This window comes from Nipponia nippon, unplaced genomic scaffold (assembly GCF_047370975.1).
Source record: "Nipponia nippon isolate SJK-2023a ecotype South Korea unplaced genomic scaffold, ASM4737097v1 scaffold_19, whole genome shotgun sequence".
Classification (NCBI taxonomy): domain Eukaryota; kingdom Metazoa; phylum Chordata; class Aves; order Pelecaniformes; family Threskiornithidae; genus Nipponia; species Nipponia nippon.
The window spans coordinates 2,232,512-2,256,200 of record NW_028262335.1 but is presented as its reverse complement, the minus strand read 5'-3'; the positions used below and the strand labels follow the sequence as shown (position 1 = coordinate 2,256,200).

Below are 23,689 nucleotides of genomic sequence, written 5' to 3'. Positions count from 1 at the left end.
ATTTGGGAAAGAACATAAATTAATCAAGATAAAATCTTCAGGGATTTTGTGAAAGATAAAAACATGCAACCTGCCTTCTTTTAGTTCTCTGGCTTCTATTCCCAGGTTATTCTGATGCTCACAACAGACCTAGATGGAGATGATGAGAAAGACAAGGGTGCTTTAGATAACCTTCTGTCCCAACTGATTGCAGAACTGTGCATGGACAAAAAGGTAAGCTGTGGTATGAGCACACTCTTCGATTTGCTCCTCCTAGACAGGGCTTCTTCCAATGGAGGGATTAAATGCATAGGAGTCATAGAAACACATTGCCGTATGGATGTGTTCAGGCAGTTTATTTCTCTTGGCTCGCATAAGGTAGAAAATGACCTGAGTGTAACTCTCACTGTTTCCTGGTTCCAGCATCCACAAGTGAGCAGCAAAATTTGTTTCTCTTGAATTCCACTCTTAAAACAGGCATGATCAGTGATGCATAATTGACATATATACCTTTTCATTTGTGTAATACTGTTCTCTGGCATCCAGGCCGCTGTCTACCCTTACATTGAGGAATTTGTGCTGCTTTTTTAGTATTACTGCTTGAGCTTAAATTAGAAATGCTTCATGAGGATCAGAGCACTGAAATGTAGATGTTTAGGATGTTGTGCTCAGCACTGTAATTAAGCAAGCAAGCTCTCTCCTTGCAGGATGTGTCTAAGAAAAACGAACGCTCTCCTGTGAATGAAGTGCACTTGGTGGTAATGAGGCTGCTTAGTGTGTTCATGTCCAGAACTAAGTCAGGATCCAAGTCTTCCATTTGTGAGGTACATGCTTCACATTGCTTTGTCAGGGGGATGATGTGGTTGGGGGGCTTTTGTTCATCAAAGATAGTCTAAAAGCTGCTAACTGAAAGAGCTGGTCTAAAACTGAAAAACAGTTAAAAGTGCTTTGGAAAAATTTATAAGGAATCTGTAATGTTACTTGACACTTCTGAAAAAAGATCTTTGCTGCAACTCAGAATGGAGGAAACCAACACGTGAAGACTACTGGATTCATTTGTTTTGTCCGTGGTTTCTTACTGAGCTAAGGGCAGCACGTTAATGATGTTATTTAAAACGGTCTAGCAGATTTTTTCCTTGCATCTTACTGGTGCTGAAGGGGTTAAAGAGGATTTGTAATGTGATTATTGGAAAGCAATATGCTGCTGTGTCAACGTAAAAGTCGCTAAGAGGATTCCTTAGATATTTGTTGCTAAAAGGTACAGTAATAAGGCATAAAAAGCAGTATGTGTGGTGGGAAGGAGATTAATAAAAAAGCATAGAGGTTAAAAAATTTAGTCTGAACTGCATCAAATTTTAATGAGCTTATGAGCTGTGGGGTTTGTTTGGATTTACAGGGCTGCTTTAATAGTTTTATTTACAGTAGCTTTTTCTCCAGCCTTTGTTATTCACTTGAGCTTCCCACAGAAATCAAAGCTCATCGTCTTGCAGAATGCAGGTGGAGCAATACCTGGGTGGAGCAGAGCCTCTGAGCGGCATCTGCAACAGGGACTCTTTCTCTACCAGAATTCACCCCCAGCTGGCCAAATCCCAGATAAATAAACAGAAATCCCAACTTAAAAAAAAAAAAAAGGAGAGAAGGGGAAAAAAAAAGAAGGGGAAAAAAAAAAAAAAAAGCCCTAGTCATCTAATCCATAGCAGAGTGGCCTCTGGCACATGTGTCGAGGGGAGATTAGACTTAAGAGGAGATTTTATTTGTTTTCCTTTACTAAGCGCTTGTTCAAAAGAGTCTCTGTAAATATTTGAGTTGCTTTTCATAAACACAAAAACCCAAAAACCCCAACCTCAAACAAACCCCAAACTTAAAAGCTGCCTGTAAAGTTTCATAAAAACCTGCTCTCTTATCCGTACTGCCAGCAACTGCTGCCTGATTCTCACAGCTTCCCCTGCCCTCCCGATGCGCTGGCTCTCAGGTGCTCTAGTAACCCATCTCCTCTTTGTTTCAGTCTTCCTCCCTCATCTCTAGTGCCACTGCTGCTGCGTTGTTGAGCTCTGGTGCTGTTGACTACTGTCTGCATGTACTGAAGTCTTTGCTGGAGTACTGGAAAAGCCAGCAGAATGACGAGGAGCCTGTAGCCACCAGCCAGCTCCTCAAACCTCACACTACTTCTTCTCCACCTGACATGAGCCCTTTTTTCCTCCGCCAGTATGTGAAGGTGAGTCCTACCCTATGCTGTTAACATTACACGACCTGCATTAAAAGGCTGCTGCACAGAAGCAAGTAAAAGCATCTCTGCAGAGCTGGTTTTCCCTTAGTAGTGCGATTAAAATCTGTTCCCTTAGCATGTAGTTAACAACTAGGATTGCTCCGAGTTCTCTGACAGAGCAGCCCAGCTCGCTGTATTTATCAATGCGCTCCTAAACCAGGCAGTTCTGTGGAGCTGCTGTCGCTGTTTCTGGTTGAAGTGTTAATCTTCCTGAAGGGAAGCTACTTCATCGTGTGACTCCTTCTGCTTGGCAGGCAGAATTTTTGAACCACGGCTCCTTATTGTGGCAAGGAAGCCTAGCACTCGATGGGGATTTCCACAGTAAATCCTAGACTTGTTCAGCCACCGTGGTGCCTTTGTGCTAAGATGCTGCTGGTGGGCAGGGGGCTTTAATATATGTACAGGTGCAGTGAAAAAAGCCTAGTTAAATGTAAGAATGTCTCCTAAGTTGAAAGCTCATGTATTAAAATGCCTTATTACTACAGACTAGCTTACTGCATCCTAATGGTTGCCATCTAGTTAAAGTCCTCATGCAGGTTTGTGGGCTCATTTTTATTATCAGCTGGGAGCCGTTCCTCTGGCTGCAGAGGTGCAGAAGAGTTTTGTTTTTAGAAAATCAATAAATGTACCCTGTAGCTTGTCATGACCCCACACTGGGAGTGTTCAGTGCCAGAGCCTGATCAATTGCTCTTGCTTTCAGGGTCATGCTGCAGATGTTTTCGAGGCCTACACTCAGCTCCTGACAGAGATGGTGCTGCGGCTGCCCTATCAGATCAAGAAGATTGCAGACACAAACTCCCGCATCCCACCTCCCATCTTTGATCACTCCTGGTTTTACTTTTTGTCTGAGGTGAGTGAGGACGTGATACACATACAGGTTTTAACAAAAATTTCTAATAATGTTACCTTTCATGGGAGAGATGAGCTTTTGTAGGACTGATCTCGGACCCATCTCTGATTTTTTTTTTTCCCTCCCCCTTGAAAGAAGGTGAACTCTCAGCTTTGTTTTATTCCTGTTGAACAGGAATCTATAGGAAAGCATATGTGAAAAATAAGATTGCTTTTGCTCTCTGTACCTCAGTGTTTGCTGCCAGAAAACTCAAACAGAAAACTTTCTCTGAGATGGTACAACGTAACATCGTGCTCAGCTGTTGGTACTTAGTCCTTAAAAAAGAAATCAGTCAGATATTTGGAGTATATCTTTTCGGTTCCTTTGGTTGTATGGCTTCCTACTCGAGATAACAAATTGTCTTACATTTGCACAAGTTTGGGAAAGGATTTCTTCATTAGGCTTGACTAGCTTTTTATTTGAGGCCATGGATGACAAAGAATGGTTTTCAGAAGCAGTTTCGTAATTGCACAGCTCAGGATGCTGCAGTGTTGCTGTGCAGCATTTCTTCTGCCTGTGACTTGCTTTTCCAGGTGACTTTACAGTACCTTAAAGCTGACAGATTCATTAATGCATCTCCCATATCTTTCCTTTTTGCGAGAAAACATGATACTTTTGTTGGCGCAGGTTGCCTACTGGTGAGTTCACAGTGCTGATGCAGGCTTTTCTTTGTCTAGTACCTGATGATCCAGCAGACCCCATTCGTGCGCCGCCAAGTCCGCAAGCTTTTGCTCTTTATCTGTGGATCAAAGGATAAATACCGCCAGCTCAGGGACCTTCACACCTTGGACTCTCATGTTCGTGGAATCAAAAAGCTCCTAGAAGAGCAAGGTATTTTCCTCCGTGCCAGTGTGGTCACAGCAAGTTCAGGCTCGGCCCTGCAGTACGATACGTTGATCAGCTTGGTAAGGAAGTGTGCCACTGTACGAGGAAAAAAGCGTATGTTGCACTTTACGTAAGATGTCGGTGATAGAAACACTGACGTGGTGTTTAATCCGGTCCCATTGTGCCTTTCAGATGGAACATTTAAAGGCTTGTGCAGAGATCGCCACACAGCGAACAGTAAACTGGCAGAAATTCTGCATTAAAGACGACTGTGAGTTCTTTCTCTGAGAGTATTTGAGGGAGCAGAGGGGATGCATTACGTGTCTTGGTTTGAGTCAAGACTTCTCAGATGGGGAAGCTCAGCAGAGAAGAGGGAACACAGCTGAGAGTTTTGAGTAGGCCTGAACTGTTTCCAGTACTAATTATCACAGTGCTCTAATTGCATCTGTTCCTTTAGCTAAACAACGCAATATGGTGTAATGGATAACTTACAAGAACATCAATAGGAGATCTGCGTTCTCTTGCTCGCACTGCCGCTGTTGCAGTGTGTGATTTGGGATGAAACGCTTTACCTTGGTGTACCTGGATGTTATGCTTCTGTAGTGTAGGGACAGGGAGATTCTGTGCATTTGTGGGATGGTCCTTGTTGTGTTCAAAGGGTTTTTTCTTTTAGGTTGGGGGTTTTTGGTTTTTGTTTTTTTAGTTCAGGCTTCAAAGATTTTCTTCTTTTCTCTGCAGCGGTTCTCTATTTCCTCCTTCAAGTCAGCTTCCTGGTAGATGAAGGAGTGTCGCCAGTTCTCCTGCAGCTGCTGTCTTGTGCTCTGTGTGGCAGTAAAGTGCTGTCTGTGGCTTCATCCTCCGGATCATCAAGCACCTCTTCCACCTCTGCTCCTGCAGCATCGGGCTCTGGGCAGCCAGCAACACAGAGCAAATCCTCCACTAAAAAGAGCAAGAAAGAAGAAAAGGAAAAGGAGCGAGAGGGTGAGCTGCAGCTGTGCTCTGTTCTGTGGTGGTTTTAGGGACAAGGTCTGCTCCTCTTAACCTTCCTTTATTTAGAGAGAACTGCTTGCTTCTCATTGTGGTAAATACCACTGTTGTGAAAGGGTCATGGATTGTGGGAAGGGCACTTGCAGACTTCAGCAATAATTAGGGAAGAAGAGCAGTTTTACCATACATAGATTGGACAGGGGCAAAGGTGAAGCACTATGCCCTAAGAGTTGGGGCTGAAAATAAGTTCTGAGTATATCCCAAACACACTGTGAGTATTTATTAATTTGAGTGGGCTTTAAGTTACCTAATGTAAATTGCCTGTTCCGGTGACCAGGTAGCTTCCACCTAACTTGGCTGTCCTGGCTTGTAGGAGGTTGAAATGCTCATGGGGATAAAAACAAGTACTGGAGATGCACACCCAGTTAGCTCTACTCTTCAGTGATTATGTTCAGACTTGTTTCCTCTGTCTGGCTTGTAAGCTGTGTTGGAGCCAGGGCTGCTGCTTAATGGATATCCAAAGTCCTGGGAAAGTAATTAAGCTTTCCTATAAAAGTCATGAGCATAAATTCTCTCTTGGCTTTTCTTCAAGGGACCATTTTGGCTTTCTCTATCAGATGGTTCTCTGTGAGTCTTTTCACTGCCCCATGGTTGATCCTCTTCTTTTTATCAGGATGTGTAGCCCATTTCTCATGTCCTTACTGGCACGTTTTCCAGCAGTTTTCTTCTGTTTTAGTCAGGAGCACTAGATTATTTTTTTGGAAAAAGAAAAGAACGTTAAACTTGCTTGTTGCCTGAAACACAGTAATTTGTCCCCATTATCCTCACTCTATGATCTATAAAATAGGAAACTGGCCTGCCTGTGAGATACTCCAGTCCTCTGCTTTCTTAAGTCTTTCTTGTGCTACTCGGTGTCCCCTAGGCGAGAGTTCGGGCAGTCAGGAAGATCAGCTGTGTACAGCTCTGGTGAACCAGCTGAACAAGTTTGCTGATAAGGAGACCCTCATTCAGTTCCTGCGTTGCTTCTTGCTGGAGTCCAACTCGTCCTCCGTGAGGTGGCAGGCCCACTGCCTCGCGCTCCACATCTACAGGTGAGCTGGGAGGGAGTCTCGGACCTGGCTCTTCCTAGCCAGTCTCAGCTCAGTTATGGAGAGCTCTGTCCTTGTGTAAGAGTTCGTGCTTGAGCCTCTGTCCTGAAGGATGCTGAGGCTTGCAGATGATTGCATCCCCTTGAACTGCTCACACTCTTTTGCAGTTATTGGGGCTGGAGGTAGTTGTTGTGACTTACGCGTTACTGATCAACTTGAGTTATCATCTGCAAGAAGCATTTTATTTCTGTCTGCAGAATCAGGCTCCTGACATCTACGGGTGTCGGTACTTGTGTACTTGAGGGTGAATTTCTGAGGCAGATGCAGACTCATACAGTTTCAAAGGTGGGAGTTATGTAGGGAAAGGCACACTTCAGGGTGCGGAACCCCTTCAGGACTCTAATCAGTTGTTGCAAGACAGCTGCTTTCATTTTAGAGAGTGCAGGAAAACTGCTGGTGGCAAGAAGAGATGAGATTTAACTCTGTGAACTCTGACGTATAGCAAGATAATAGTTTCCACGTTTGGTGAACTGTAGCATGTATTTTCCTTTTGAATCAGATTGTGTGCTATGCAGTCTATCTAGCTATCTTTACAAGCCTAACTGATACCTAATCCATTCAACAGGAACTCGAACAAGTCTCAGCAAGAATTACTGTTGGATCTCATGTGGTCCATCTGGCCAGAACTTCCAGCCTACGGAAGAAAGGCTGCTCAGTTTGTAGATCTCCTGGGATACTTCTCTCTGAAAACACAGCAGACCGAGAAAAAGGTACAGTGTCATTCTGAAAAGGAGGTAGAGCATCCCAGGCCCTGCTGCTTCCTATGAATTATGTTAGTGCTTGTTTACGATACAGCTGGGACAGATTTTCTGTCAAAAGGGCTTCTGGTGGAAATTCTTTTGGTTCCCAAAATTTGAATGTTAAAAAAGGCAGAGTCCTTAAAAAATTGAGGAGTGTGGATTTTTTGTTTTACTGTTTTGGGGTTTTTTGCGTTTTTTTTTTATTAAAGAAAACTTCTTTCCCACAGGAAGCCTTTGTGGGAAAATACATTTATTTGCTAGCTCTAGTTTTTAGATTTTTGATATTTCAGCTCCTAGAAATCTTTTGTAACCACGACTCTTGAACAAAGGAAGTGGTAGGATTTCTTAGGGGACCAGTGGGCTCAAGAGCAACTAATTTAGATGCACTGATACTTGCATGTGTATGTTTAAAGAGCTAGGAATGCCTTACAAATCTTGGCAGCCATTTGCAGTGATAGGCTGACAAATAGCATTGTTGTTGTGGTAAAGGTTTAATTTTAGGATCTATTACATTCCTGGGTAATGATTTAACCACATAAATTCCTGTGGGTATAGTGCATGTATCTTCTGGGGGGCCTGGAATGCCAGAAGATGAGATATCTTTATGTCTTCGTAGCAATAAAAAAAAAAAAGTCGACAAGACAATATTTTCCTAATTGTGTTTCAGTTGAAGGAATACTCCCAAAAGGCTGTGGAGATCCTCCGGACTCAAAACCACATTCTTACCAACCACCCTAACTCCAACATTTACAAGTGAGTTACTTCTGACTTTGATCCATTTCACTAAAAGAGCTTTTCGGCAGATGAGCCGCGATCCACAGGGGAATACACAATTCTTCTAATAAAATCGTGGTGGAGGAAGGACCCCTACTGAGATTGCGTGCTTGCTGCAGCTGGCCTTGGGAGAAGAGCAGATTCCTTTCTGCCATCTGAAAAACGTGACATTCTGTGCGCTATCAGCAGTAGTTTGGCTTTAGCTTTTTTGCTTTCATTTTCAGTAAATGTTACAAAATATTAGGAACAACTGGAGAATATAGACTTGCAGAATTAAGTGTTGTGTTCTTAGTTATACCTTGGCAGTTAATAATTACACTGAAATACTGCCTAGTGAAAAAGAATAATTTTCACTTTGCTTTATAGCGTAATGCTTCTGTTACTAAATCTGGGACTGGGCACTACAGGTAAACTATTGGATGGCTTGTGTTTAAAACACAGTGAATGGCAAATTGCATGTGTCAGCGTTCTTCCCCTCATTCTAGCACACTGTCTGGGCTGGTGGAATTTGATGGCTATTACCTGGAGAGCGATCCTTGCCTCGTCTGCAACAATCCAGAGGTGCCCTTCTGTGTAAGTAACGGCTGTTCTTAAACCCTTCCCCATTATAGGGATACCAGCCATTTACAGCAGCGTGATTTGCTGTGTTTCTGAGGTTTGGGGGATGTGATCATGTAGGCAGTGTGTCGTTGTTTTTGTCTTCTCAGTACATCAAGCTTTCCTCCATTAAAGTGGACACGCGGTATACTACCACCCAGCAAGTGGTGAAACTAATCGGCAGCCACACCATCAGCAAAGTGACAGTGAAGATAGGAGACCTGAAACGAACCAAAATGGTCCGAACCATCAACCTCTATTACAACAACAGGACGGTGCAAGCCATAGTGGAGCTGAAAAACAAGTACGTTCATCCGTGGGTTTTGTGTGCGAGTCTCTGAATTTGACATTACGATTTCTACTGAGGAGTCTGGCTTCTTGATTTAGCTAATGTTCCTTCTTAGACTATTACTCATCACTGTCAGCCCACACTGGGTGGGATTGTTCTCAATCTTCTACAATAAATTGTTGAAGAAAAGATCCAAATTTCACCTGGAGCTTGACATGTGCCTGTAAAATTTGTGTATGCAAACTTTGTACAGGCTCAGTTTTAAGCACCTAACTTAATTGTGTGGAAACCAGCATTAATACCAAGAGCACCTCCTGAAGAGTTTGACTTGGAAGGGGACGTGGACCTTGCAGCATGTCCAGAAACGCAGAAAGCATTGACATTACTTGTTTGAAGCCATATAGTAGAATTAAAATTAGAAATTGGATGGCCTAACTTTCAGCTGCTGCTTTACCCACGAAAAATGGCTCCTTTTCAATACATTGCTCAGTCTGGAGCCAGTTCTGCTTATATGCTTTCCCTTCTTACTTCTTGAGATATTCTCCCCAGAATCAGATCTCTTTGGCTTAGGGATTAATCTGTGGCTGCCGTTTATTGCTTATTTGAAGTCTTAATCCTCTGTGACATCACAAGTGGCTGCTGTGGAGAGGATTATGATGTCACAAAGAGAGGATTCTGACTTCAGGTTGAGAATAAGCAGTGGGAGCAGATGAGATCTTTAGAAATAAATATCCTGTTTTCATGCAAATGTCCTTACTAATAAAAAAATGGAGGTGAAAATCCCTAGAAAATGTCTGTAGAATTAAAGTTTTTCCATGAGGCATCAACAGCTCTTTAATCCTAAACAGTCTCTCTCTATGAAGAGGATAAAGGCTTAAAATGTATTTCTGGCTACATATCATGTCAATACAGAAGCTAAGGAAACGAATCCTAGAACTGCTCTCCATTCATCCCATTTAAAGTAGATTTGGAGCTGAGACGGTTGCGTTTGGCTTCTCTTCGTATGTGGGTGGGGAGGGTACTTCCCCACTGAAAAACCATGCCTCTTTCTTTTCTTTTCCCAGGCCGGCTCGTTGGCACAAAGCTAAAAAAGTCCAGCTGACCCCAGGCCAGACGGAGGTGAAGATTGATTTGCCGCTGCCCATTGTGGCTTCGAACCTGATGATTGAATTTGCCGATTTCTATGAGAATTACCAGGCCTCCACGGAGACCCTGCAGTGCCCCCGCTGCAGCGCGTCCGTCCCAGCCAACCCGGGGGTGTGCGGGAACTGTGGCGAAAATGTGTACCAGTGCCACAAGTGCAGGTACGCCGTCATCGTTCCTCCCCACGGAGCCAGCGCCAGGGGTATACAGAGCCCTTGTGCTGTTGCCCACATTGGATGTTCAACAAAATACCCTGCTATTTAAATACATGATTCTGGTTAATACAACCGCACAATCAAATTAGTCGAGAAGTATAAAACAGGCTTACAGGGATTTAATGTTAATACAGGCTAACAAAGGAAACCTGATACGACAGTACTGAAAGAACGCAGAAGTTTCAGATCAAGCCCTCAGAAGTTTAAAAAAGAAAATTCCCAGGGCGAGGTTATTTTTGGCCTGCCTGTTCAAGGGCATGAGGCTGGAGTTCAATTACACGATTGCAGGGGGGTTTCTCCACGGGATCCCTGACTTAGCGTGCAGGACGGACAGTGCTCGCTTGTCTATTCAGAGCTTTTGTTGTACTCTCCTCATTCAGAGCAGGGCTCAGGGCGTAATTTACTGTGCGCTATTCAAGCTTTTGCTACAGTATTATAAAGCCTTCTCTTTTGTGAGTTTTGTCTCCTTATCTGATATCTCTTCTCCCCTTACTGTTGTCCTGTATTCCTCCCTAATCCTCATGGGATTCAAGGTGTTTGGCAGTTTTTTTCCATAGATCAGCTGATTACTGGTATATCAAAAGGTTTCCATATCCCTTCTTGAATGATGGGAGCTATAAATCAGTTCGTGTCATGCTACTCTGGTCTGCAACGGGATAATAAGTATGCTGTAGCTAGTCCCACTGCAACTGGGTAAAGAGTGAAAGCTATTGAAAGCTAGACCTTACAAACCAAAATGGTTTCTTTTTATTTGTGTTCTCCTAAAGGGCACAGTGCCCTAGTCTGGCGTTCTGCTGGGAAGTACTGTGGTTAAAGTAGAATTGTTGGGAACAAATTCACATTTGTTTCTGCTTTTTCTGGCCAGAATGTGGCACTGCTTCTGTAAGGAATTTTTTGTTGTTGTTGCCTGATTTGTAGGTTTTAATTCTCCCGTACCTCATGTATTTCACTTGTGGCTTCCCCGGGGCAGTTTGGTAGGTTAAACATTATAAGGGCCATCCTTCTCTCTTACCTACTGAGTCCATTCACAGCTTACTCCATTGCTTCAGTTACCTTGATAAAGCTCAACTGCATTCCTTGTCCTTTCTGGCTTGCCTTTCAGATCCATTAATTACGATGAGAAAGATCCCTTCCTTTGCAATGCCTGTGGGTTCTGTAAATATGCTCGCTTTGACTTCATGTTGTATGCCAAGCCTTGCTGTGCAGTGGATCCCATAGAGAACGAAGAGGATCGAAAGAAGGTGAGACTAATAGCAGATTCATTAATGAAATGCTGTATCTCTTGGCCAGGTCAACAGTGTAGGGGTATCAGAGGTCCATCCCTCTTCGGAGTAACATGAAAAGCGGTGCTCCTTCAAGCCGTCTCACTGACTAACGCATTCCTTATTTGCTGTCTTGCTCCACCAAATAAGTAATTTTTCAAAAGACGTAATTCAGTGCTTTACTTATAAACTAGCTATCTAGCTCTGCATCTCTTTGCCTTGCTGTACAAGGGGGTGAATTTGGGTTGTACTGTGTGTGTTCCCATCCCATCTGAGGAACCCTGCTAATGAATGAAGACCCCGATGCGGTATGTGACCTGTCCCAAAGGGTGGGTGTGCTGAGGATAGTGTTGGCAGAGCGGTACTCGTGGCAGAAGCAGGGTGCAGAATCACCATTTATTTGTATTTTTTTGCCAGAGAAAGGCAAAAGAGACAGAAGACTTGGAGGTTGGTGGTTCTAGTTCTGTAGAATTAAAAATTGTGTCTGAACATAAAATACGAGTTTGCTTTCCTTTTTTACTCTTAGGCAGTAACAAATATCAACACTCTCCTGGACAAGGCTGACAGAGTGTATCACCAGCTAATGGGACACCGACCGCAGCTGGAAAACCTTCTGTGTAAAGTGAATGAGGCGGCTCCGGAAAAGCCACAGGTAACGAGGGACAGATGGATCTTGCGCAGAACCCCAGGCCGGTGAGACACGGGCCTTTATACTGCCAAGAGCAACGAACGGTCCTTGCCTCAGCTGCTGTTCTGCGGTTGTTATTTTTGTGTGTAGTCTCCATATATGATTCCTTTTTGTTTTCCCCTCTGTTCCAGGATGAATCTGGTAGTAGCGGAGGGATAAGTTCTACCTCAGCCAGTGTGAATAGATACATACTCCAGTTAGCCCAGGAGTATTGCGGTGACTGCAAGAACTCTTTCGATGAACTTTCCAAAATCATCCAGGTATGATGTGCTTTGATTTGAATTTGGGTCATATGTTTTCTTCTGTCACCAGATACAGCGCATATCAGAAATAGAAAGTAAGATGTTGCATCCTGTGTTTAATGATATCATTAACAACAGGTGATCAGCTGCATATTTTCAGGGAAATAACAAAATAATAATTTCTAAAAGCTATGTTTACCGTTAATATTATGGATTTGTCACATTTCCAGTGTTATATTGCGTGTAATGTAGACAACAAGCCTTTAAACAGGGCAGATAACTGGGAGTTAGGCTGATATTTCTAATGGATTTCCCAGGTCTGCCATTGACATGAAGGATTTCAAGTTTTGATATACTTAAAAATGGTTCTCCACAAAATATACAGTGAAAATAACCTGTGAATGGAATTACCAATTATGTGCTGCCTCACAATTCCACAACTTTCATTTCTCCTTTTCTGTGTTTCCAGAAAGTGTTTGCCTCTCGAAAGGAGCTGCTGGAATACGATCTCCAACAGAGAGAGGCAGCAACAAAGTCCTCGCGAACCACTGTCCAGCCCACATTTACTGCCAGCCAGTATCGTGCCTTGTCTGTTTTAGGCTGCGGCCACACATCATCAACGAAATGCTATGGCTGTGCCTCAGCTGTCACTGAACACTGCATAACGCTGCTCCGGGCTTTGGCGACCAACTCTGCCATCAGGCATATCCTCGTGTCCCAGGGCCTTATCCGAGAGCTCTTTGACTACAACTTGCGCCGGGGCGCAGCCACTATGCGGGAGGAGGTCCGTCAGCTCATGTGCCTTCTGACCAGGTTAGGTCTGATTCAGCGTTTGCAGCCCTCTGACTTCCAGCAAGCTCTGGAAAGCCGCCTGCTTGTAAATGCACAATTGGAAAGGCGTAGCTTTATAGGGGAGATATCTTACATCAGCAAACTGGAGACCGTAACTGCTTGTACATTTGTTATCAACTAAGCTGAAATCCCAGGTGCTTTTGGTATTTAGTACGAGCACAGCATAACGGTGTTCTCTCTTTCCTTCTGGAATTAGGGACAATCCAGAGGCCACGCAACAAATGAATGACTTAATCATTGGGAAGGTTTCTGCAGCTCTGAAGGGACACTGGGCAAATCCAGACTTGGTGAGGGACTCCAGTATTTTCCTATTTCTTTTTTCTGCCCCTCTGCAACTGTTGGTGTATTCTAATCATTGCATCTTCTCTATTATCATGGTCTATTTGTAATACGGAAGGTGTCTGTGTCTTGATAGGAATTAAGATAAATGTTAGAGTAAAGCACAAAATTACGTGATTAGGTATATGCCCAAGTTTCCTCAGGCAGTTCTGCCTGTCTTGGCTGTCGCTTGCAGCTCTCTCAAATACGTTGCCAGTCATCCCAAACGGACATGGAATTATATTTACTTAGATCGATGTGTTTTGCACCTGTGTTTTTTTAAATATCAGAAGGCAAAAAGGACTGCTGCGTCACCAAGACTTCCTAAGCCTTTGAACGTGTGTCTGTGTTACAGGCTAGCAGCCTCCAGTATGAAATGTTGCTGCTAACAGATTCCATCTCGAAGGAAGACAGCTGCTGGGAGCTCCGACTACGTTGTGGTGAGTTCAGATGACTAGTGTGAAAGCTTTATTTTAAAATGCTATGCCCAGGTCCATGCACTATAGTAAGATTTTAAGGAAGGGAACTGATGTCGACTCAGATAGCTTGTGACCAGGGTTAAAAATGGAGTTAGCACCAGATGGCTTTGTCTTGGGGTAGTGCGTTTCTTGAAACAGGAGTGCTTAGAAATAGAAAGATGGAGGTGTAAAGGGAAGGGTGGCAAGACTGTCTTGCTGTAATAGAAAATAATTGTTTTCCATCCATGGCTGCATGAGAATGTGATAGTTTTGCTTGAGGATATGAGGTCTTACCTAACTCTAAACACTTTTAATGAGCTGTATAGAGCTGTGGAGGTGTCTTATCTGCAGATCTTACAGTGGAATGACAATTTATGTCTGTCTTTCAGCTCTCAGCCTCTTTCTGATGGCAGTGAACATTAAGACTCCAGTGGTTGTTGAAAACATCACCCTCATGTGCCTGCGCATTCTTCAAAAGCTGATCAAGCCACCTGCTCCAACCAGCAAGAAGAACAAGGTACTGCCTTAGACAGCAAAGCATTTGAAAATTCGCTGATTAAAATCTGGCACGCTGATCTCAGTGATTAATAACTTTGTGAGGAAGTCGGGGCTTGCTTTTCCTGGTCACGGTTACTAGGGAAGCACAAGTCCTGTGACTCTTGTCTTTGCAGACTGCAAATTACAGGTAACTGCTTTCCATTTTTTACTGTTCTTTGGTGGCTTTGACCACTACTGTTCAAAACGGGGCTTTGCTTTTTTCCTCTCAGATTTGAGGCATGGGGAAAGAGCTACTTCAAAGCTATGGCTTGCTTATTTTAGTCAAGCTTTTCGTGCTTTCAACAGCTTTGTAGAATCAAGTACCTAAACATGGTAGAATCAAGTACTTTTCACTCAGATTTTTAAATAGAGCTACAATTCTGATAAAAATGATATTGATTGGCTGCTCCTTGATTGTAATTTCGGATAACATTTGCAAGGGAGAAGGTATGTTTCTGCTTTGATCTAGCTATCTGATAATCACGAATGGGTGTCAAAGATGGGTTTACTGATATTTCAGCAGTAACTGGAATGAGGCATCTCTCTTGGTTCATCATTAACTCAAACTGTATACCCTGCTGGTGTCCAAGAGCTGCATTTACCTATTCATGGAGTGGGCACAACCAGTGATCCACCTGCAGGAGTTAGTTTTAGGAACAGGCTGTGGCTTTCTGAAGAATCATAGAGCTTTGTTTTTTAATTAGGATGTGCCTGTGGATGCTCTCACCACTGTGAAGCCTTACAGCAATGAAATCCATGCACAAGCTCAGCTGTGGCTCAAGAGGGACCCCAAAGCATCGTATGAAGCTTGGAAAAAGTGCCTCCCTGCCAGAGGTAGTCCTGTGCTTTTAACTTTGTGCAATTTTGTGAAGGAACGTGTATGTCCCTCTGGGTTTAATACGGAATGTACTTCTGTAGAGTTGTGTTGGCTTCTGTCCCGTGACATCTGATACCATCTTCACACTTAGCTGTGTAGTCCTCGGAGATTGTAGCACTGACTTTTCTAGGCTGTGTTGCTCAAACCTTGAGCAGAAAATGCTCTGTGCCTGAAGCTTATCAGGGGAACGTAAAAAATGAAACTTGCTGTTTATTTAAAATGATACCAGCCAACTGAAAAGCTGATTGAATTCCCCGAGAGGCTATGGGAATTGGATCTGGCTTGGAAGTGAACATAGCTCCACACAGATGTGAAAATGGCAGCAGAAAGAAATGAGAAGCTACTCAGCTTCTCAGCTGGAGTTTGGAGTGTTCCAGTATGAAGAAAAAAATAAAATGGCAGTTTGCAGTTAATAGCTGCTGACAGTTCTCTTGAGCTGTGTTCAATATTGCAGGTATAGATGCCAATGGGAAATCTCCCAGCAAAGCTGAGCTTCACCAGCTCTACTTGTCGGAAAAATATGTCTGGAAATGGAAACAGTTCATGAGTCGCCGCGGGAAGAGAACTTGCCCTCTGGATCTCAAGCTGGGACACAACAATTGGCTGCGACAGGTAAATGTGGCTGAAAACTCCAGTGGGACGCACTGAGCAGAGTTAACGGTCAGAGATTATTGGTAGTTTGCTGCATTTTATGCACTGTGCAGACGATACGAGTGGTGGTATTTGGGGAGACTGTAACTGACTGCGTCTAATTGCAAGTCAGGTTTGCAGCTTTGTTCTCTTAAAAATACTGCATCTAAACACTTATCCAGTAGTCTGCATGTTCTTTAACGCTGAACTTTAATTGCCACAGTGCTCCTGCCTGTCTACTTAGCTGCATTTTGACTACTGAATTTTCATAGGTCCTGGGCGAAAGTTTTTCTTCTTGTGTATGTGGATTAGTATGCCGCCTACACAGTGCATTGTTTAAACATTTTGGTGGCGAGCAAAGTAGGCATTCTCACAGAATCAAGCGTTTGGAAGAACAAGAGAACACTGCCACCAGGTCGCCAAACTGGCCTAATGTATGCTGTGCCTGTTTGTAAGGTATCACTAGTTTATCTGTGCACATCAGATGCTACCTTCTTTTAATGCTCTTGCCTTAGGTGCTGTTTACTCCTGCCACTCAAGCTGCACGGCAAGCTGCGTGTACTATTGTGGAAGCTCTGGCTACCATCCCCAGCCGCAAACAGCAGGTCCTTGACCTCCTGACAAGGTATTTCTGTGATGCCACACTTAACAGCTCCAGGATTATTTTTCTTTAATTCCCATGAGAATCTCTCCCTTCTGCCAACTTTTCTCACGCCTTTCCCTTGTATACCTTTGGTTCACAGGTCTTTTGGGGCTGGATTCTAAAATGTAATTAGCTGGGATGGTATAGTTTTAGGAAGACTTTTTTTTTTTTGCTGTCTGGCAGTAAGCTGTGGTAGTTCTGTGCTTTTTTCAGAAGTAAGCAGATGGTGTTCAGCTGTGGGGACAACATTTCCCCTGCCTCTTAGACAGCAAAATAACAGGGTGAACTCCTGTGACATAACTTACCCCAGTTGATGGCAGTAGCACGGTTGGGGAGCACTTTTTTTGGGGCAAAATACTGCTTTAGCCACTGAGTAATGAGTCTCAGTAGTTATGCTGCTAGCTAGGAGGACAATAGGCAGGATAGATTTCTGGAGGCCTTTTCTTTCTTTCCATGGTGTCTTTAAGCTGTGAATGCCTCTCATTACTGTGAAGTGGTTGTCAGCTTGTGTTTCTCTTTACTAGCTACCTGGATGAGCTCAGCATTGCTGGCGAATGTGCCGCCGAGTACCTGGCACTGTACCAGAAACTCATCAAACCGGCCCACTGGAAGGTCTACCTGGCAGCCCGGGGCGTTCTGCCCTATATTGGCAGCCTCATCACTAAGGTATGGACTTGTATGGAGGAACTAGGCAGCAACAGAAAGCTTGTCCCTGACCTGTCGGTTTGGCTTTTTTGCTTTGAAATCTTCATGTCTTCATCAGTCCCCTGTTGCTGACCCTTGGCAGGTTTATGAAGTTCACACTTCTGCGCTGTCATCTCTGAACAGAAAGAGCTACAGTGGCTTTAGCCCCAGCTGTAGCATTCCTCAGCACAAACTGGCTGGTACACATTAACTAACTGCTCTGGGGGCAGCTATGCTAAGGGGTATAAATATTGCTACACTGTCTTGGCACCAGGTCCAAGTTGGAAGCTGTCTTAGCTGCCAGACTGGACTCCGAAAGCCCTTAATGACAAGGCAGGATTAGGTGTGCTACCATTCCTTGAGTGTGAATTACAGCCTGTTGGAGAAGCACCATGTTTAAGTTTCAGAGTGTTGTCTTAAGAGTTTGCTGTCGTGATTCCTGGTGCACTCCAAAGAGGCAGATGACGTTCTCCGTATTAATGGTGGCCTTGAGCCCATCGTGGAGGGCCACTAGAGCACAGCCGTGGTAATAAGTAGATATAGGGAGAAAACGAGGAGGGCGTTTGGAGTAGTTCTTCTCTCCTCTTCCCCTTCCATCCCCACTGTTGCATTGCAGTTCTGGTTTCTCTGTGGCTGGCTCTCTTTCTTTGCTGTGTTCCTTTGCACCCCGTGTTAGACGCTCGCCAGCTAGTCATTACTGGCATTGCAGTTTCTTGTCCTAATGGGCTTGTTAATTATTTTCAGGAAATAGCTCGTTTACTTGCCTTGGAGGAAGCAACACTCAGCACTGATTTGCAGCAAGGATATGCCTTGAAGAGTCTCACAGGTATTTGGTGGTATCAACACAAGTCCTGTCGTAGGATTAGGGATGAGGTGATCGTTCTGTAACAGCATGTAGCAGAATTTTGGAGGTGTGATTCAGTGTTTTACAATTGTCAGCACTGGATTTTTGCCATCAATTTAGCACTTAATCCCTAAATAGATTTTTCCTTATTTTTTGTGGTCAGTTTTAGTTTTTAGTTACCTGAACTGTGGTAACGGATCATGAGGAAACGTCGTCATATCACTTTCCTTCTCCATTTCTTAATGACATTTATTGTACAGTATAATTGCTGGGACCATTGTAAACACCGCTGATTTACACCACCACCTGTTGTTTCCTACCTACTTATTCTATGGTAGCTTTTCTTTTTTGAATCTTCTAGGGCATGTTTTTTTCAGAAATGGAAGTACATCCAGGTCATTCTTTTTCATATCCTCTTCCATGTTCTTCAAAAATTAGTGGACTAATTCATAAAGCCTGGCTTCTTGCAAGAAAAACCATGTTGATAAATATGTCATGGGAAAGAACCCAAGTGTTCGCTGATTCTTTACTTTACTATAGGAATGATCAATTTGGTGATATAACTGATAAGTCACGTACCACGCTTGCTGTCACATCATCAGAGCTAGCTTAAATATTAGAAGGGGAGCAGTCATCTGCTTTTGCAATATCTTGCGACAGAAAAATGTCAAAAAGTGCAGAATTTTGTATGAAGCACTTAGAAAGCTCCTTATACCCTTTCCTCATTCCCTCACCATGGTCCCATATGGTATAAATTACAAGGCAGCTCTTGCAGGCCAGGAGTTTTGCCTCCAACCATTCAGTTCGTAGAAGTGAGCTTTAAACCACAGACTGACAATGGGAGTTGTAACAAGCCATTTCATTGTGTTGCTTTTGGGGTATTGTGCCCTATTTGCTGGCCACGTGAAATTCAGAGCTAACAAATCAAACTCTCTCTCCCGCTTCCTGAATATCTCATTGCTTTATAGGTCTTCTCTCTTCCTTCGTGGAGGTGGAGTCCATCAAACGGCACTTCAAAAGCCGCCTGGTGGGTACCGTCCTGAATGGTTACCTGTGTTTGAGGAAGTTAGTGGTACAGAGAACAAAGCTGATCGATGAAACCCAGGACATGCTGCTGGAGATGCTGGAAGATATGACAACAGGTAAAACCACCTCAGTTCTGTAAATCCAGAGTCTGGGTTGACCAAGATGAAAAAGCAGATAGTTGCAGCCACACGAAGAACTTCTTTCTAAAAGACTGCTGTAGTGAAGGGTTTTTTTATGGCTTGGACCTTCCAATGTTTCCTTTTGGCACATAAAAGGTAAATAACATTCATGGAGTCGTCTCTTATGTTCCAGGAATTTAAACCTCCTCCTTTTTATGGGTTTACTGCAGCCCAAGCATGCAAAGGTTTTTCCTAGTAAACATACCAATAAAAAGCCTTTCATCTTTTAAGTGGTGGATATGCAAAAGAAGAGGGCACCAAAGTATGGTGCTTATTGCAGGCAGATTTATTGTGTATGCTGAGTTAAAATGGAACCTGTAAAGTTGACTCCTGTGTCTTTTTTAATACTTCTGTTTCTTGGCAGGCACAGAATCTGAAACCAAAGCCTTTATGGCAGTGTGTATAGAGACTGCAAAACGTTACAGCCTTGATGACTACAGGACTCCAGTCTTCATCTTTGAGAGACTATGCAGTATTATCTATCCTGTAAGTACAGAGATGGCTGTAGCATCGTTTATAAAGTTAGGCTTCTGAAATAGATACAGTTGCTTGCATTTTGGCAAAAAACCAATGGTGTCTACAATAACGATTTACTATTAGCCAGTGTAGAACTGTAGTAATATGGCATCCCATTTGGGGGTTTTCCTATTCAGGTTCCCTGCTGTGGCATGCTCTGTGCAAAAAAGCAGAACCGGTAGTATTGTTTCATGCTGAGGAATTTGCTTACTAAACATGCTTACTGGACATCCCCTACGTGCCACATGGATGGCAGTGTACGGCAGGATGCAGCAGTGACGAAAGCGCTGAAGGTTTAGGGACATCCTGTCACTTGCTGCCATAAAAATGCAGGAATGGGAGTGTGGTTAGGGCAAAACTTATTCAGTCTGTCTCTGCTGCTGTTCTTTAGGAAGAGAATGAAGTGACCGAGTTCTTTGTAACTCTGGAGAAAGATCCCCAGCAGGAAGACTTCTTACAGGGCAGAATGCCAGGAAATCCCTACAGCAGTAACGAGCCTGGCATTGGGCCACTCATGAGGGACATCAAGAACAAAATCTGTCAGGACTGTGACCTGGTAGCTCTGCTGGAGGATGACAGTGGAATGGAGGTGAGAATGCACAAGTGTGGATTTCTTGCGCGGATGCGTGGGGATGCCATTTCTAGGCAGCTGATGATTGCTAGAATGGTGTTGCAATGTAAGCTTGTTCTTGACTTTTTATTTTCTCCCTTTCAGCTTTTGGTGAACAATAAGATCATCAGTTTGGATCTGCCTGTGGCTGAGGTCTACAAGAAGGTGTGGTGTCCCACTAATGAGGTATGTGTTATCTTTATTTATGTTAACAGTGCAAAGCACCTGTCCTTGGTATTACCAAAAAAATGGGGGGGGAAATAAAAATCGTACAAGTCAGGATTTATTTTCTGGCGTATAATTTCTTGGGTATAATCGGTCAGCACCTTTCTGTGCCCTCTTAGGATAGACTGTTAGTCAATTCTGCAACATAAGTGATTTAAAAGCACATAATGTTGACCCAGGTGAGCGTATGGAACCTAGCCGTGTAGCGTATCAGATGTGTGAACTCTCTTCTTGAGTAACAAACTTTCTTACATTCCTTTGGGGAAATAGCTGAACTTTGTGTCACCGCCTTTCAAAGCGCATTTCACACTCCATCTGCACGTGACAGTTTAATGTGTGTGTACAGACAGGGACACCAGATTGCACCATCAATCTGCGCTTCAGAGATGAACCCAAGTTATTTATGCAGAGAGAGCATCCAACGTTTCTGCGTATTACTTTGCACTTCTGCTCCTGTGCTTTTCATGTAGGGATCTCAAGAACTTGACAGATTTCATCCTCCCAGTTTGCTCTTAGTGGGTATTGCCTGCTTTTCAGATGAAGAAAGGGACCCAACAGTCTTAAGGGCCTAGTCCACCATGTCACAGTAGGTTTGTTCCAGAGGTGGATGTGCTCCAGAACAAGCTCTTCCCTTCCTTTTCTTACAGCCGCTAAAATAAACTCCCTCGGAGAAGGAATCCATCAGGCTAAATCTTGCCCATTACGAATATGTTCTTTAGAGGCACTGCTAGTAGCTCTTGAGATCATAAAAGAAGACTGATTTGCCCAACATTTCTGGTTCATTCCTCATTTACTCTTGGGTTGCAGTCACCTTTGAAACCCCGGTTACCTGAAGCCATTTGTTTGCTATGCTTGTGGGGAAGAATTCAAACAAAATGCCTGTTTTCAGTGCATTATGATACGGGGAATGGTTCTCATCAAGCTTTATTTAAGTAAAAAAGCCTTCTGTACTGCAAAATCAAGCCCAAAGCTAGGTGACAGTGATAATTTTTTAGCAAGTTGCCAACCTGGATAGGGAAACGCGGTGCTGGTCTTAATCTGTGAAGTCTAATTTGAACTGTAATCAAGTTACTGAGGGAAATGATTGCGCATGCTGCCCCAGCCTGCCCGCCCGCTTGGAGTGGCGAGGTGCCGTTCCCGTGAGATGCTGAGCTGTAGCCGATGTGCGGCTCTCCCAGGATGCAGTGCTGGTGGTGAAAGGCAGCGTTTGCTCAGCATTACTGTCGATGAACAGCTTTCATCTGTCTTCCTTTGTGTGCACCTCCGCAAAGCGCTTCTGGAGCCGCAGCTCACGTTCCCTAGGAAATAGACAGGCGCACAAGAACGCAACCTCAGGCCCCTTTTTGTTTCCCTTGTCTCTCACTGGCTTTTTTTGTTCATCTGCCATTTTACCAGGGCCCCTGTGGTGTTAATTGCTGGTCTCTAGCGTGGCCTTTGAGCAGATCTTCCCCTCAGGGCTTTCCCTGTGCTTATGTATTTGCTGTGACATTAAGCACTGCTTATTCCACATTAGGCTTAGTGCGCTCTCTGACAGGTTTTCTCTTGCAAGGTCTCCTGCTCCCAAATCTGGGATTTTTCTTTTCTGCTTTTTATTCAGACCTATGGATTAAAACGGAAAGTTTAGTGATATGCTGTCAGTATTTCCAGCTGGAAACGCATCTGGAAAACTAGCCCTTTCCCAGGCTAAAAGCGCGGCTTGTGCTTCAGTAGGTTTGGCTGTATCATTTTAGTAATGTACTGTCTTAATGAAAGCTCATTAAATTGCCTTTTACTCCTCCTCTTCCATTTTCCATCACTGCAGATTTTATCTATTTGAAAGCACTCATCCAATTAGCCTCTCCTGCTTCATGCACTGGGCTGTGCCTGATCCCTGTATTTCCCAGGTATGCTGTGCAGTAGAGGGAAAGGTTGCCGTGGAAAGCAGGCATTTCTCTGTAGATGAACACGTTTTGCTTGGCTAGATCTTTCGCTGGTGCTAAAGGAAACTGTTGGAGAAGATATAAGGAGGAAGAGACTGTTTATTACCAGCCTGTCCATCTAGTTGGCGGTGCTAGGAAAAGGAGGACAGACCCATAGATGAGTTATTGATGTCTTTGCAGGCGGTGGCTTTACTGTTGTTTTTAATTCATCTCAGTAAGGGGGAATGAGGGAGTGAAGGATTTTTCTGTGTTACCATTTGCAGTCAAAAGAGCGCAGAGGAGGGCTGAGGCTGGAGTGTCTGTTACACACTGTAACGAGAACCAGACTTGTATATAAGTGTCCACAGAGGTATAGTTAATATAATGCTCTCCTGTCTTGCAGGGGGAGCCGATGAGGATCATTTACCGCATGCGAGGGTTACTAGGAGATGCAACTGAGGAATTCATTGAGTCTCTCGACTCCACTACTGGTAATGTACTTGTCTGCTGAAAGCTGGGATTAGATTTGAAATCTGAGGTTCGCTGCAGAGCAATGACACTATTATCCTTACAGCAGTGAGCTTAAAGTTGATTGACGTTGCTTTTGCTACATTTACCTGCTTCACCTAGAGTGGAGGTGGATTTTAATAATGCTTTAAGTCTATACTTTAAACGCGAACACTTGCATGGCACAGGACCGTTCTGCCTGGCCCTTCTTCGTATTCCTGCTCATAATTCTTTTCAAATTCAATACAGCTGAAGTGGCTGGAACTGCTGGTAAACGTGTCCTACTGTACTCTCCATTTTGCTTCACTGTTTTGTCCCTGCACGACAGGGGACTGCATGAGCTTGGCATATTGTAGCTGCTTCCTTTCTTCACAATCTGTGTCTGTCCTGTAGATGAAGAGGAGGATGAGGAAGAAGTGTATAAGATGGCAGGTGTCATGGCCCAGTGTGGAGGCTTGGAGTGCATGCTCAACAGACTGACTGGAATCAAGGACTTCAAACAAGGCCGGCACCTCTTAACCGTGAGTCTCAGCTTCTGTTCTTTAGGGTCAGGAGTTATGTGCTGGAAAATGCCACGAATGTTAATGAAGTTTAGTTGTCTGCCTTGTGTTGCAGTTTAAGTGTTGGAGCAGAGGCTTCAATTCACTAATTCATGAAAATCTGAGAAATTCCTTCTTTCCCTCTTCCGTTCCTCTTGGTTAACAATTCTTTACAAAGACTTTGAAGTGTGTAGAAGCTGAGGAGTTGGTAAGACTGAATCCTACCTTGCTAGAGTGATTGTTTTCTGCCTTGGCCTTACTTGAAAACCAAAGCTGTCCTAAGGTTAATATTGGTTTAAAAG

At 43.7% G+C, this 23,689-nt stretch overlaps 1 protein-coding gene across 9 annotated transcripts in view; it reads left to right on the top strand.

The window, feature by feature from the left end:
* UBR4 (ubiquitin protein ligase E3 component n-recognin 4) overlaps nt 1-23,689 on the top strand; it is a 78,959-nt gene that overhangs the window by 41,272 nt on the left and 13,998 nt on the right. For all 9 annotated transcript variants that reach the window (XR_015704260.1, XR_015704261.1, XR_015704259.1 and 6 more), the window contains 31 exons: nt 106-213; nt 687-803; nt 1,985-2,194; nt 2,946-3,095; nt 3,812-4,039; nt 4,152-4,230; nt 4,698-4,940; nt 5,869-6,037; nt 6,660-6,804; nt 7,502-7,587; nt 8,094-8,181; nt 8,316-8,509; nt 9,559-9,798; nt 10,955-11,093; nt 11,641-11,766; nt 11,934-12,062; nt 12,514-12,857; nt 13,093-13,183; nt 13,570-13,654; nt 14,062-14,189; nt 14,914-15,043; nt 15,541-15,698; nt 16,232-16,341; nt 16,884-17,025; nt 17,788-17,869; nt 18,856-19,029; nt 19,457-19,578; nt 20,000-20,197; nt 20,324-20,404; nt 22,745-22,832; nt 23,242-23,369. Coding sequence is in view for 5 of the 9 variants with exons in the window: in XM_087755160.1 (XP_087611286.1) it covers nt 106-213; nt 687-803; nt 1,985-2,194; nt 2,946-3,095; nt 3,812-4,039; nt 4,152-4,230; nt 4,698-4,940; nt 5,869-6,037; nt 6,660-6,804; nt 7,502-7,587; nt 8,094-8,181; nt 8,316-8,509; nt 9,559-9,798; nt 10,955-11,093; nt 11,641-11,766; nt 11,934-12,062; nt 12,514-12,857; nt 13,093-13,183; nt 13,570-13,654; nt 14,062-14,189; nt 14,914-15,043; nt 15,541-15,698; nt 16,232-16,341; nt 16,884-17,025; nt 17,788-17,869; nt 18,856-19,029; nt 19,457-19,578; nt 20,000-20,197; nt 20,324-20,404; nt 22,745-22,832; nt 23,242-23,369 (4,512 nt within the window). In the remaining 4 variants the exon portion in view is untranslated. The remainder of the gene's footprint in view (nt 1-105; nt 214-686; nt 804-1,984; nt 2,195-2,945; nt 3,096-3,811; nt 4,040-4,151; nt 4,231-4,697; nt 4,941-5,868; nt 6,038-6,659; nt 6,805-7,501; nt 7,588-8,093; nt 8,182-8,315; nt 8,510-9,558; nt 9,799-10,954; nt 11,094-11,640; nt 11,767-11,933; nt 12,063-12,513; nt 12,858-13,092; nt 13,184-13,569; nt 13,655-14,061; nt 14,190-14,913; nt 15,044-15,540; nt 15,699-16,231; nt 16,342-16,883; nt 17,026-17,787; nt 17,870-18,855; nt 19,030-19,456; nt 19,579-19,999; nt 20,198-20,323; nt 20,405-22,744; nt 22,833-23,241; nt 23,370-23,689) is intronic.